This window comes from Rhinolophus hipposideros (assembly GCF_964194185.1).
Source record: "Rhinolophus hipposideros genome assembly, chromosome: 10".
Classification (NCBI taxonomy): Eukaryota; Metazoa; Chordata; class Mammalia; order Chiroptera; family Rhinolophidae; genus Rhinolophus; species Rhinolophus hipposideros.
The window spans coordinates 20,941,051-20,954,292 of NC_138056.1; the positions used below are offsets into that span (position 1 = coordinate 20,941,051).

Here is a 13,242-nt window from a genome sequence, read left to right on the forward strand (position 1 = left end):
TTCCTTTAGTTATCCGTCTACAGTTTTCAATGCAGTGTTGGCAATATCGGTATTGTGTCACATGAATTGCTCCTGGATGGAATTTTTAATGTGACAAGTCATAGCAAGGTTCCAAAACAACAAATAAGAGGTGGGTCAAGTTCCCATGAGAATCAAGATTCTCTCAATTCCCCGTGGGGTTATGGTGAGGAAAAGAAGGGACATTTTGAACATGGAACAGTTCTATGCAATCAGACTAGACTTCCCCAATTTGCATTGGCCATCAGGTTTTCGTGAGTCGAGGAAGGAAGAACTTAAATATGCCTCGAATACTATAAAAAGTACTTAAAATATACCCAACCAAACTGAACTGGGAAAATGGACCACCAGGTTCTTCAAACGAATAAGCTTATACTTTCAGATTTAATTCATTCAGTAAATATTTATTGAACACCTACTTTATTCCAGGCACTTTATTCAGGTGTTGGGGATGCAGCAATGAAAACACAGGCTCGGTGCATGCCCTCTTGCAGTTTATATTCATTCTAATGGGCAAGTCAGGTAAATAACAAGACAAGGTAGGGTCCTGTGCAGTGACGGGGGTTGAAAGTTTGTGATAAAAGGATTGTTTCAGGTAGGTGGTCAGAGAGAGACTCTGAGGACATATTTTTCACCTGAGACCCGAATAATGAGAAGGATTTAGGCACACAAAGACCAAGGAAGACTAGGCACAAAGACGAACGAGAGTAAAGGTCCTGAGTTAGAAACAAGTGGAGTGTTTGAAAAACGAAACGAATACAAACTGGTCAGAACATAATAAAATATGAGGAAGAAGGTACAGGATGAGACCGGAGAGGTAAGTAGGGGCCATATTATGTAAGGGTTGGTCAGGCCATGGTAAGGAGTATGGATTTCTCACCTCACATGGAGAAATAGTTTTCTAAAAAAAATCTCAATAAAATTGTCTCTTCCATATCATTTCCCATGCTACTGTATTCATTTACCATCAACTTTTAAGAAACAAGCAAATGAAATGTTTTGCCTGTTTGGTATTTTATTCCGACCACTTACCACATAAGGAACTTTTCTTTTTTTAAATGAGGATATAGTTCTATCTCATTCATGGGGACAGTAAAAAGGATTGTTGATGTAGGAATCAAGGAAATTCAGTATCAGGCCTAAATATTTTTTTTCTCCTCTTGTGCTACGTCACGTGCAATGGATCCTGAAAGAATAAGACTGCGCCCTGTGCCACCACGCTGAACAAGCTAGGACTGGTGTGGCAGGCTTGAGATCTCCACTCAAGCTAATTTCTGTTGGAACAGCCACATTATTTCAAGATATTGTTTAAATTTTCATGTTCTTCCCTCCCACTTTGGTGTATACAGGCAGGTGCTTCCCATTACCTTCTGCTCTTTATTAATCTTACCTCTGATGGTACCACCTAATCCGATAAGCATCATTCATCCATATACGCACAGTCTTCTTCCAAAGAACCTTGGTTAGGGTTTGCCAGCCAACGTAAAACAAGCCAGCTACATCGATTCAAGGGATCCATAAAACTGAAAGTCATGGAGGAGTATTTGCTAGTTAGGGTAAGAGTAACGGTACAATTGAGACAAAACTCTCACTCAGAGGCTTTAAGGGACCCATTTTCCAGTGACACTTTTGCTGTAATGCACAATTGCCCCCAAATAATGCAGGAGACAAAAACTGCCAAAAGGAATGAAGCCAAAACATAGTACAGTAACTCTACAGACAGAAAGCTCTGCATCACATTCATAGGCCATCTATCTACCATGCCTAGTCAATGAAAGATGCCACTAAAATGTCATTCTGTTTTAACACTTAGAAAGATGGTTTTGTTTCTTCTATTAGAAAACTATTTTAGTACACAAAATTGGGATGGCTTTAAAATGGTGAAGTCTTTTGTTTAAAATACCAAAATGCTGTGTATATATATATATATATATATATACAAGTATATGTATATATATTGAGTCAAAAGAGTCTCTGGTCCTCGGAATAATTATATCACGGCATGGCTGTCTCAAGCCAGTGTGTTCTGAGATTGCATGCTAAAATCTTAACCTCACAATTGCTCTCTCATTCCCACAGTGCATCAATCAACAATCTCGCTAGTTCTACCTTTGAATCCCTAATCAAATCCATGCCCTCCACTTCCACCTACACTACCTTAATGTGGGCTCTTATCATCTCCCAAACTATTCTAACAGCCTCCAGTCAAAAACTCCTACTGATTCTTCCTGAGGAAGCTCAAACACCGCCTCCCCTGTGAAGACTTCCAGCTCTCCAAGGCATGATTAAATCACTCCAACTTGCTTTGCCCAGTAGTAGCTCTCAGAACACACCGCTCTTACCATACAGATTACCCTCTACCTCAGGGCTGCTAGTAAAAGTACACAAGCCACGTGTGTAAGTTTAAATGTTTTAAATGTAGCCTCATTAAAAAGGTAAAAAGAAATTGGTGGATTTTAATAAAGTATTTTATTTAACCAGGTGTATCAAAAATATCATCACATCAACATGCAATCGATACAGAAAAAACAAGATATTCTACAATTTTTCACATTAGTCCTTTGAAATCCAATGTGCATTTACATTTATAGCGTATTTTAAATTTAAACACTAAGTTGTCATCAAAAAATCAATCTGTATTTAGATGTCACAAAATGTACAGTTGAAAAAGGAGATTCACATACCCATGTTGTTCCACATGTACTTTAAAGTTTTATGATAACTGCATCAAATATCAACTTATTTTAAAATAAAACTGACAGTTAAAAATTAGTTCCTCTGTCTCACTAGCTATATTTCAAATGCTAAATAGCCACATGAGCTGCTAGCTATTATGCTGGACAGTGTAGCGCTACTGTAATTATTTGTGTATACATCTGCCTTCTCCACTCAATAAGACCATGTCAATTCAGTTGTACCCTTTCCATTGCCTAGCATAGACTTGGCACATAAATGGTGTTTTATGAAAGTTGTTGACTAAATAAAGAAAAATATATGTGGAAATCATTTGACTCTATCTCAACTTTAAGTCAGGAGCATTCTTTTGTAAGGAATATAAATGGCAGTTTTTTATGAATACACACACACATACATGCACGTACACAAGCACAGGCCTATGTAAAAACTAATTAAGACTAAGTACATTTGATTTGTTATCGATTCCTTCAATAAGAAACATTATTTCATATATACTACTCCCCCTGCTTCCAGGCTTTAACCTCTCTATTCTCCTTCCCTTAATGCATTTATGGGTATTCTACACAATTAGCACTTAATATGTTTTATAGTCTCTAGTTGTCTTCTCTGTCTTAGTTTCTCAAATTATAGTTTAAGCATCTGCAGATAGATCCTTGTACTTTGTAACTATCATCAGACGTGACTTAATGGCAATAACAAAGCACATGAATTTAATATATGACATATGATCAATTCTCAGGTGCCTTCTTTTTCAGTGAACCCTTTCCCAATCAATCCTACAAGCCCAGCCTCTCAGCACTCAGATTCATGCTGCGACGTCTGGATAGCTGAGACCAGTCACCTGCCACAAAATCAATTCTTCTCTGTGTGCTACAACGTATCTTGCCGACGCAATTGTCCTCCACCCCCAAGGAGGTGCGCTGATGGTTCCAATGTTTGTGACAATACCCCGTGTTACCTAGCTGCAGTGCGCTCGTCAAAACGGAACCTTCCGTAGGTGTAGCTTCCTGTCACCACTTGCCACCTCCATCGCCCCCTGCCAGCCACAGGATGCAGCAAAAACATGACAGAGGGGAGCTCTGCGAAGGTAGACATCTCTGTGGTCCCATGAGTAGCATCTCCCTAGAGACAAATAACTGATAAATAAATGCACACATAAATTTCCACAAAGGGGACTGTAGTAGGTTTATCTTTTATTCTAATGCTGCTTGAATAAGAACAGAATGAAAATCAACACAAAGTGTCTTGGTGAATCAGTCATGGGGTTCTTCCACGTCTCTGTTGGTGTCCCCCCTCTTTTGTTTGGAGAGCTCTGTGATGGCATCTATCTCTGCAGGAGCGAACTTGGGGGTTAGCACCACCATGTCATAATCAAATTCTTCATCAAGTGAGAAGGGCTGAACTTCATCTCCAAGTATCTACAAAAAGAAAACGGAGGCAAATCATACACAATCATTGTAAATGAAGATGAAGTTGAAAATATAAACTCCCTATTAATATTTAATCACACTTTTTTTAGACTTCAGCATTCTCAGCTGATTAAGCTGTTTTTAAGTAAAGGAATAAATTCAATTATTCAGTTTGACCTAATTTAAGCCTTTTAATAAGCCCCATATCTACCATCCACATCGGAATGAATATCATTAACTAATCTGCCCACGGCAAGAATCAGAAAGTCTCTCTTGCACATATTCATTACGATTTTACCACTTGTGGTGTTAGGGCTAGAGGTATATGGAAAAAGTAAGAGTTATATTAAAATGTGACAAAACATACCTTAAGATTTTGATCAACCTTAAATATACTTCATCATTTACTAAAAAAGACGTATCAAGAAAACATAATATTCAAAGATAAAAACACTCTACACCTAATATACTTATTACCTCAGGTAATACTTATAATCCCTAGGCCAAAGGTAGAAATCAAAACACATAGTATTATCGTAAATTAAAAAGTCCAGGATACCTTTTACCCACCCAGAATTTATAAAATATTACAGAATTTATCTATAAGTCAAAGTAGCTTCAGAGAGACATAATAATTTTGTATCTATTTATTCATAATCTGTGAGTTTTAAAGACTCCTTAAAGGCAGATAGTTGGAAAAGCATATTTGCCAATAAACAAAAGAAGAATGTCTTAAATCTCATTGTATCACCCTTTTAAAAGCCCGTCCATAAGCAAATGGTGTGTGATACAATGAAATCATCCAGTACCTCTATAACATATATGGTGATGCTGAAATAATTGAAAACTATGGTGTAGGCAAGAATGAAAACAATACCCTGAAGCTATAATCAGCTTTAAATATTCTTACATGGAATATGAGCTCATTGAGTGGCTTTTGCAATGTTCTTGAAAATGGAGCAGATAGCTCAGACACTATGTGCTGTTATTAAAGGTGAAAAAAAAAGAAAACCCATAACCATGAAAAGTAGGTATCTCCTATCTGTTCAGCAAGTTGCGTCTTCTAGTTCGGTATGCAGTGTTAACAGTAAACACCCAGCCATCTATCATACTTTCTTAGTAAAACTAGCACACGAGCAATATTCAACCTTTAAGTTTTCACTGAAACTTTTCTTTGGGAGAAAAGACCTTTTTGAAATAAGCTAAATTAAAAGAATAAAATTAAAAATCAAGAAAAACAAACTCAAGACTGCATAAAAGAACAGCTGTACATAGGAAGCAAATCAGTCTGCAGAGTGACTGATCCATTTTGGTCACTTTCTGAGATTACGTTTATCATTGCCACAAAGTGACAGGGGGGTAATATGGCTAAGAGCAGCCCAAATAAAGAAACAAACACAGTACACTCATTTCCAGAAGATAAGAGTCCTTGCCACCTCCAATTCTACTCAGCATGGGGCCTTGCAGGCCTGGCCACGATGCCACCCTGAGCCAATCCTAACAGTTCCTTGCAGAGGTTGAGGAGAAGCCCCGTCTCTACCAGCGCATCAGTCTGAGGGGATTCCTGCTGCCCTTTCGTGGCCTGATTACAGGCCGGGCATCCACCTGTCTACCAGTGCCCGGCTGCCCGAGTCCATAAGTGCCGGTGCACTAGGCCTTGGAACTCCACCCCGAAGCCCCTAAGACCTGCCTAGACTTTTACTAGCCACTCCCAGGAGATGAAGTCACTCTGCTTCCTGGAAGAGGTGATGGCTAAGCAGAATCTTCAAAAGTAATATTGCTTAACAAGGTTGAAGGAAGAAGAGCTTGACAGACAAGGGGCATTCTCATGAGCAGGCCAAGTTCAAATAAGATGCAGAATTTCACACGTGTAGACTGTCAGATAGTTCAGTGTGGTCAGAGCACAAAGTGTGAGGGAGACAGTGGCAAGAGATAAAGAGGGTGCCAGATCACGACAGGTCTTATATGCCGTTTATCCTGGAGATGATGAAAAGTCAGTGAAAGATTTTTTTGAAGGCAGCGTGGATTCTTGGTCACCTATGCATTTCAGGTGACTTCTTTCATTCTGATTTTAACTGAGCACTTACAATAAGACAGGTGCTAGACACATAGGTGTGTAAAAAACAGAAAGCGCCCAGCCCTCTGAGAGATTACATCTAAAGAGGTCACTTTGAAGATTAAACAGAGGGTAGAATTGGAGCCAGGAGATGAATCGGGAGCCTGCTGAAACAGTCCAGGCCAGAGAAAATGAGAACAGGGCATTGACAGCAGAGATTTGAAAATATTAGAAAGTAAAATTGATAGCACAGGATGACTGATTTGGATATGGAACGGGAAAATTTGAAGATTCCTAATGGAATGCACAGAGATGTCAACAACCAACTGAATACACAAACCTGAAGCTCTGAAGAAAATATCGGATGCCAGAGATACAGATTTAGAGTCATGAGCATGAAAGGTAGTAGCCTATAGATGAAAATGGATCCAAGTATGTAAGAGCGAAGAGCTGGAGGTTTGGCGTGGAACCGGTGAAGAACACCAATTCATAAGGGATGGATGGAGGGAAAACCCCCAAAGGAGGGATGGAAAGAACACTCAGAAATACACAAAGAAACTGAGGAGAACCGGTGAACTCCAAGTGTCAGGAAAGATCGGTTGTGAAAAACACAGTAGAGAGAGCCATTAAAATAAAGACTGAAAAGTGTCCACCGGGATTGGCAATTACAAAGTAATTGATACTTTTATTCTGAGTATGTCCAGACAGGAGATTGGAGCTGAGTACATTTTGTAGTATATTGAATGAGGAATGAGAGACGGAAGTAAAGTCAACTAGTAGAATCGAGTCTAATGGTTTATGAAGTCTAGATGGAAAGAAAGGGGGGGAAAAATAGACAGTAGCCAAAGAAGGGTCCAAGGTAAAGGGAAAGTTACATGGTGTTTTGTTTTGTTTCATTTTGTTAAGGATGGGAGAGAAGTGAACACGTTTACATGTTGAAGGAAATGAAGCAATAGAGAAGAAAAGAGAGGACAATTTTAGCCATGTTGTTATACCAGAAAATCACTCCCAGTAGGTAGTGAGGTTTTTTGGTTGATGAGTATTTATTTGTTCATTCAACATTTATTGCATGTCTACTAGAAGTATAGCACTGAACTTGGTACTAGTTCTGATATTTTTGCATTTTAATTAAGTAAGCTTATAATGACACACATGAGTGTTTTAGTCTTCTAAGACAAGAGGCATACCTATATGTAATTCAAATGAAACTAGATGCACACTGCAATTCAGAAGACATCACTGGTCTTCAAAATGACAGCTTTTAAAATACAATGAAGTTCCAATTCTATTTATGTACTTCAGCTGTCGGCCACTGTGGCACACTTTGGGAATTCTCTTCTTTCAAGTCAGGTTCATTTTAGGGTCCTAAGCTAAAAGACTCCAAGGTTTTAAATTACAAACTCAAATCTGATGTATTTCAAAAAGAAGAATTTGTTCAATGGGAACACCAAATCCCCCGCTATTAAACAGAAAACAACTGTGAATTAAGTTATTAACTTAATTTTTGCCTAAGGAGCTGAGAGAAATGTGGATTTCAGGTGTCTAATTTCAAATCTAACTGAAATGTTTTTGCAGCCACTCGGGAAATAGAATCTGTACACTAGTATAAAACTGCTGGTTTCCTTAAAATTGCTTATGTGATTATCCTAAGGGAGACACTGTTACGGGAGGAATCATTTTTATTCACAGTACCATGTAGGCAAATTAAAGAAAACAGAACTAATGCTCAACTCAAAAAATAGCATTTAGCTTTAGGCTATCTTACAAAGTAATATGGTAAATAAACAGTCTGTATAGGTGAGAAATAGTGAAGTCCCATTATGAATTGGAAAAACGGGAGGTCTCCCATTAAAATATCACAAAGGTTTCTTCTTTGACTTCTATGGTTTGTGGGAGGAACTCACAATTTCTCATCTTTGTAATGTGAATTCATTTTGCTATGTATAGCTGTTCAAAATTTCCAAAATTCATCAAAATAGATTAACTGGTATAAGAACTTATTCACAAATAGAAAGTGGAAGTTTCTTGGAAAATGTTTGACTGTAAGATGGAAATGCACATGTATAAAACCAGTGATAACATTACACACAAAAAATTTAAATTGGTCCAACCCATATCAGGAAGTTATGGATTCTTATTAGGCAGTTCAAGGAAGTCAGGACATGCAGGATACATTTTCATCTTTTGAAACTAAAGTCACACAAAGCAACTTCTCCACCCCAAAACAGCCCCTTGGTAGGCTCTTATAGGATAGATTTGTTGGAAATTGATGATTATGTCCTTTTACTGGTATCGGGAGCTTTAAAATAAGGTTAATACTTTTAAACCAAGGCAGAGTTGGTGTAGTATTATGATTCTAGACAGTTCTGAAAAGTTTCTCTAACAAATAGTGGTCAGAAATAAAAATCCCAACCGAGATATTACTCTGTATATTCAAAAAAACAGCAGAAGTTATCCATCTATGTCTCATGAGTTTGCCAACACAAAAATTGTTTATATCATTTTGATTCCAACATTAAGAAGTGTTCACATTTTCTGGAAAGAAATTTAAGTTCCTTTTGAAGATACAATCATACATAGGGTTTTAAATTACATTTTACTGGCTACTTGATAGATTCCAGAAATCACTGAGGTTTTTGTTTTAAACCATCCATTAAAACCATTTTATAAAAATGTATATAATGGCACTAGGTGCCATGATCACTGGTTGGTCCAGTAATTTGTATGGTCACAACTGAAGTCAAGAACATGCACCAGTCTTTAAAAAAAAAAAAAAAAAAGATAGAAATAATCTTGTAATTTTAGCTTCTTACTACTCAACAAAAGCAATCCATAATTCAAAAAGCACATTGAAAAGTGGCTGTCCCTACCAGTTTATCTGGTAACCAATTTAGGGATTTACTATAAACCTGCAAGCATCCTACACGTTTGTGTTAACAGTGAATAACGTTCTATGATAAAGTAGCAATTTAAAATTGAAATATGTGGATTATTTCTGATTGAATGACTGCTTCCATAATAAAATATCTGCAAGTGACAAGACTAGTACCTGAATAATCAAAAAACCAAGAAACACCCTCGGGGTTTCACTAGGAAGCAATAATAAAGAGTCCTCAACAACCTCTTGTACCTGATCCCCTTCTGCGTTACAGTAAAAAGAGTGAAAAGGTCACACACCCAGCACCGCCAGCAGCCTCCCTTGGTGCAAGTTTGTTAAGAAGAGTTGCAAATGATGGCAAAAGGTGGTTGTGCATTTGGGAGAGTAAACGTGTGGCAGGTTCCGTTCTACCCTGCTAGTGAAGCACATGGTTAGATGGCATTTCCCAGACTCCCTTTGTGGCTAGATAGGAACATGTGACTAAGTGGGTGCCAATGGAATGTGAGCAGAAATAAACAGCCCTGAGTCCTAAGCCTTAGGGAAACATGCCGCCCCCATGCTCTCATCCCCTGCCCCTCCAGGTAGGATGGTGACCTGACTTGGAACAAGCATTTGAGAGCAATGTCCTACGGCATAGGGAAGTTCCCCAGAGAAGGACCCAGGGCCCCTAACAACCCCAGGGAACAGAGCCCCCTGCCCACTTTAAAGACCCTCCACAGAATGTTACATGAGCGAAATAAACTTCTGCCTCCTCTAGCCACTGAATCACTGTTCAGATTCTCTCCTGTAGCAGCCTGGCTTTACCTTAACAAATACAGGATGTCTATAGGACCTTGGAAACAATACTAAAAAGAAAAAAAGCCAGTTCAGACTGAAAGAGATAAGAAAACCGTCTGTCCTTTCTATCATGTGGTCTCCAAGTAGCACTGTCCTGTAGCATGGCATACTCATGAAACAAAAATAATTTCCACATAAACACACAATTGCTGTCTGTATTTAAAAAGAAACATATACATTATAGATAGATGGCAGTGAGAGGGACCCCATTAAGCAACTTGAATTCTACATTTTCCCAAATCTGAGGAAACTACAAAAGCACACGGGTATAGTAGCATTTCCAGGAAAGGACTCATTACAACATCAAGGCAATTTTGAGACTGAATTCTCTGTGGAGTACCTCTTCCCTTTGTTTGTCTGCTCCTTTCACGGGGGATCTTGGTTTTACTCCAGAGGTAAGGCATTCCGTGGAAGGAATGTAAGAAGAAACACTGGTGCTTACATCCTGCTCCACTTCTCCTGGTAGCAGCAGCAAATCTGTTGGATACGAAATATTTCACTGATCCTTTCATCAAGTTCACAATTGACCTTAATCATCTAAAAATCTATAATAGTCAAAAGAATGAGGCAAATATGCTCAAATAAAGTAGGTCCATTTCACAATGCCTGTCCTCATTTGGGCAAGAGATTCCTCTTTCTAATAAAGTAGAAGTCGTTGGTGCATTTATTTTTATCTTATTGTTGCAAAATTAAATTCCATCCAAAAGGTCTGACAGAAATATTGTTTGGTAGTAACCTCCGAACCCAATTTCCACTTTCTATAGGAAAATAAGGCAAGAAGATCCTCTTTTTGCCTCATTTTCCCATATTTTCCTGAGGGGTGAAGAGAAAGGAAATGGGAGTCCTGATTTCTAATAATCCTCTAATAATTCACTGATCCTCTAATAATGTAGCAATATTAAAAAAAAAAACAACAACAAAAAAATACTAAAAAACAATGATGCCCAGGGAAATAACTTTAGCTTTCAGCAGGAAAATGAACTACTCTGTCATATTCAGAATGCACGTTCTAATTTTCAACATTTGCAAACAGCTACAATTTGTTTCCGGCTAGTTTAGCACAATTACAAGAATTCAATAACCACTTTTGATTTTCTGATCGATCCAGTATAAGCAGATGTGTTCCCTCAGTTTTGTGTGTGCGACAGAACACGGAAGCATCACAGACAATTGATGATCTTCCAGAGCTTTCTTTAAGGAGCACAAAAAAACAAATCGAAGTACAACAGGTTTCCGCCTCAGTCGAAATTTTCACAGGAGCAGAAGGGCTGCTGGCACTCGCCAGTAACTTGCAGCTGGCTCAGGGTGCTGCTGCCTGCTACTCAGTGAGGATCCTAATGAAGACACTACTTCTCAGTGGAAGTGATTAATTAACAACGGACATGCCTTAGCTGTTGCCAATGGCAGCATATACAGGGAGATAATGGAGCAGGTACGAATATTCAAAAACTAAAACTTACTTGAAATATGTCTCTCACCACTGCATATATCACCTTCACACACAAAAAAAATTACAAAATTCTTAAGACTGCAGCAACAGAGAACATAGTCAGACAGCCTAGAAACTCAGCATGTGGGGTGGGGGATGGTGAAGAAGGCAGTTCTATGATTAACGATTGAAACTTTTAAAATATGACCTAATTAACTAGCAGAAGTAAAAACAGTAATAGTCACCTCTTACGAGCTGGCGTTCTATATGCATTAACTCCGCTGACCCTCCCAACAGCTCTAGTACTTCCCATTTTACAGGCAAGCAGCTCTAAGCACTGAGAATGACCATGGTGCCACAGCTAGAAAGCGGCAGAGCCGGGCAGTCTGTCTGCAGAGTCCATACTCTTAAGCCCACAATATCACATTGTGAACTTCTTTTAAATAAACACTTTTATTACGTATGGTATTTAAACACACCACGGTATACATCCAAACTCAGAGTTGAGAAATGTCACTACAATATTCTATTAGCATAGTACTCAGTGTCAAGTGCACTTATACATTTCATCTGACAGAATATTTTTAAATTCAATAAAGTTGGTGAAAAGATTGGCTTCCTAATATATCTATTTATTAGTTCAAAGCCACATTCCCTCATTGAGCTCCCTGGTATCACTGCCTAGGATTCGTACAAGCCTGGTTAGGGGCTGGCATGACAAAGGCAAAAAGAGAAAGGTTAAAGCCTCTAAATGTAAAAACCAATATGTACCAGATCCATTTGCTGCCAGTGCAAACCTCAGTTCAAGTATGAGATCAAAATCAATTCTGCTTTGAGAAAGAATCCATCAAATACCATCAACAACCAAGGTAAAAAGGCAGCTCAGAAAGAAAATAAATAAATCACCAGAAAATAAACTTAAAGACATGGAAATATGTGACTTACATGACAGAGAATTCAAGATTGCAGTTCTGGAAAAACTCAAGGAGATGCAAGAAAAGTCAGACAGGCAGTTTAATGAAGTCAGAAATAAAATCAATGAACAAAATGAATACTTTACCAAAGAGATTGAAACTTTGAAAAAGAACCAAATAGAAATTCTGGAGCTGAATAATTCAATAAAAAAAGATAAAAAAAAAAAGATGAAGAATGAAATAGTATGCTTAGGAAATAGAGCTGACCAGATGGAAGAAAGAATTAGTGATATCAAAAATAGAAATCTGGAAATGACACAGATGGAAGAAGAGAGAGACTTGAGAGTTAAAATAAATGAAAGAACTCTACAAGAACTATCTGACTCCATCAGAAAGAGCAACATAAGAATAATGGGTATACCAGAAGGAGAAGAGAGAGAGAAGGGAACATAGAGCCTATTCAAACAAACCTCTGGAAAGAACTGGATCCTCAAATCCAAGAAGAAAACAGACCCCTAATTATCTCCATCAAAAAAGTCCTTCTCCAAAGCACATCATATTAAAACTTTCAAAAATTAATGACAAAGAACTCTCAAGGCAGCCAGGGAAAAGAAGACGGTAACCTATAAAAGAACGCCTATTTGATTATCATCAGATGATTCAGCAGAAACTCTACAAGCCAGGAGGGAGTGGAACCAAATATTCAAACTATTGAAAGAGAGAAATTACCAGTCAAGAATAATGTATCCAGCAAAGTAATCCTTTAAATATGGAGGAGTAATAAGGATCTTTCCAGACATACAGGAGCTGAGGGAATTTTCCACAAGGCCTGCATTATAGGAAATATTAAAGGGGGGTTATTCTACCTGAAACAAAAGACAATAGGATACAAAACAAGGAGTAAGACGACTAACAAACAGACAGAAGCAGGAAATTGCAATATTCAGAATAGGGCACTATACACTTAAATATAACATAAAGGTTAAAGGAGGTAAAAAATATTT

General features: G+C 38.1%; 1 protein-coding gene across 6 annotated transcripts in view; it reads right to left on the reverse strand.

The window, feature by feature from the left end:
• Positions 1–2,456: 2,456 nt before the first annotated feature.
• The window catches only part of IFTAP (intraflagellar transport associated protein), a 53,298-nt gene continuing 42,512 nt past the window's right edge, over positions 2,457–13,242 (reverse strand). For all 6 annotated transcript variants that reach the window (XM_081063616.1, XM_081063617.1, XM_081063618.1 and 3 more), the window contains 2 exons: positions 10,236–10,372; positions 2,457–4,133 (listed from right to left, as the gene is read on the reverse strand). In XM_081063616.1, coding sequence (XP_080919742.1) covers positions 3,969–4,133; positions 10,236–10,372 — 302 coding nt within the window. In that variant the 3' untranslated portion in view covers positions 2,457–3,968. The remainder of the gene's footprint in view (positions 4,134–10,235; positions 10,373–13,242) is intronic.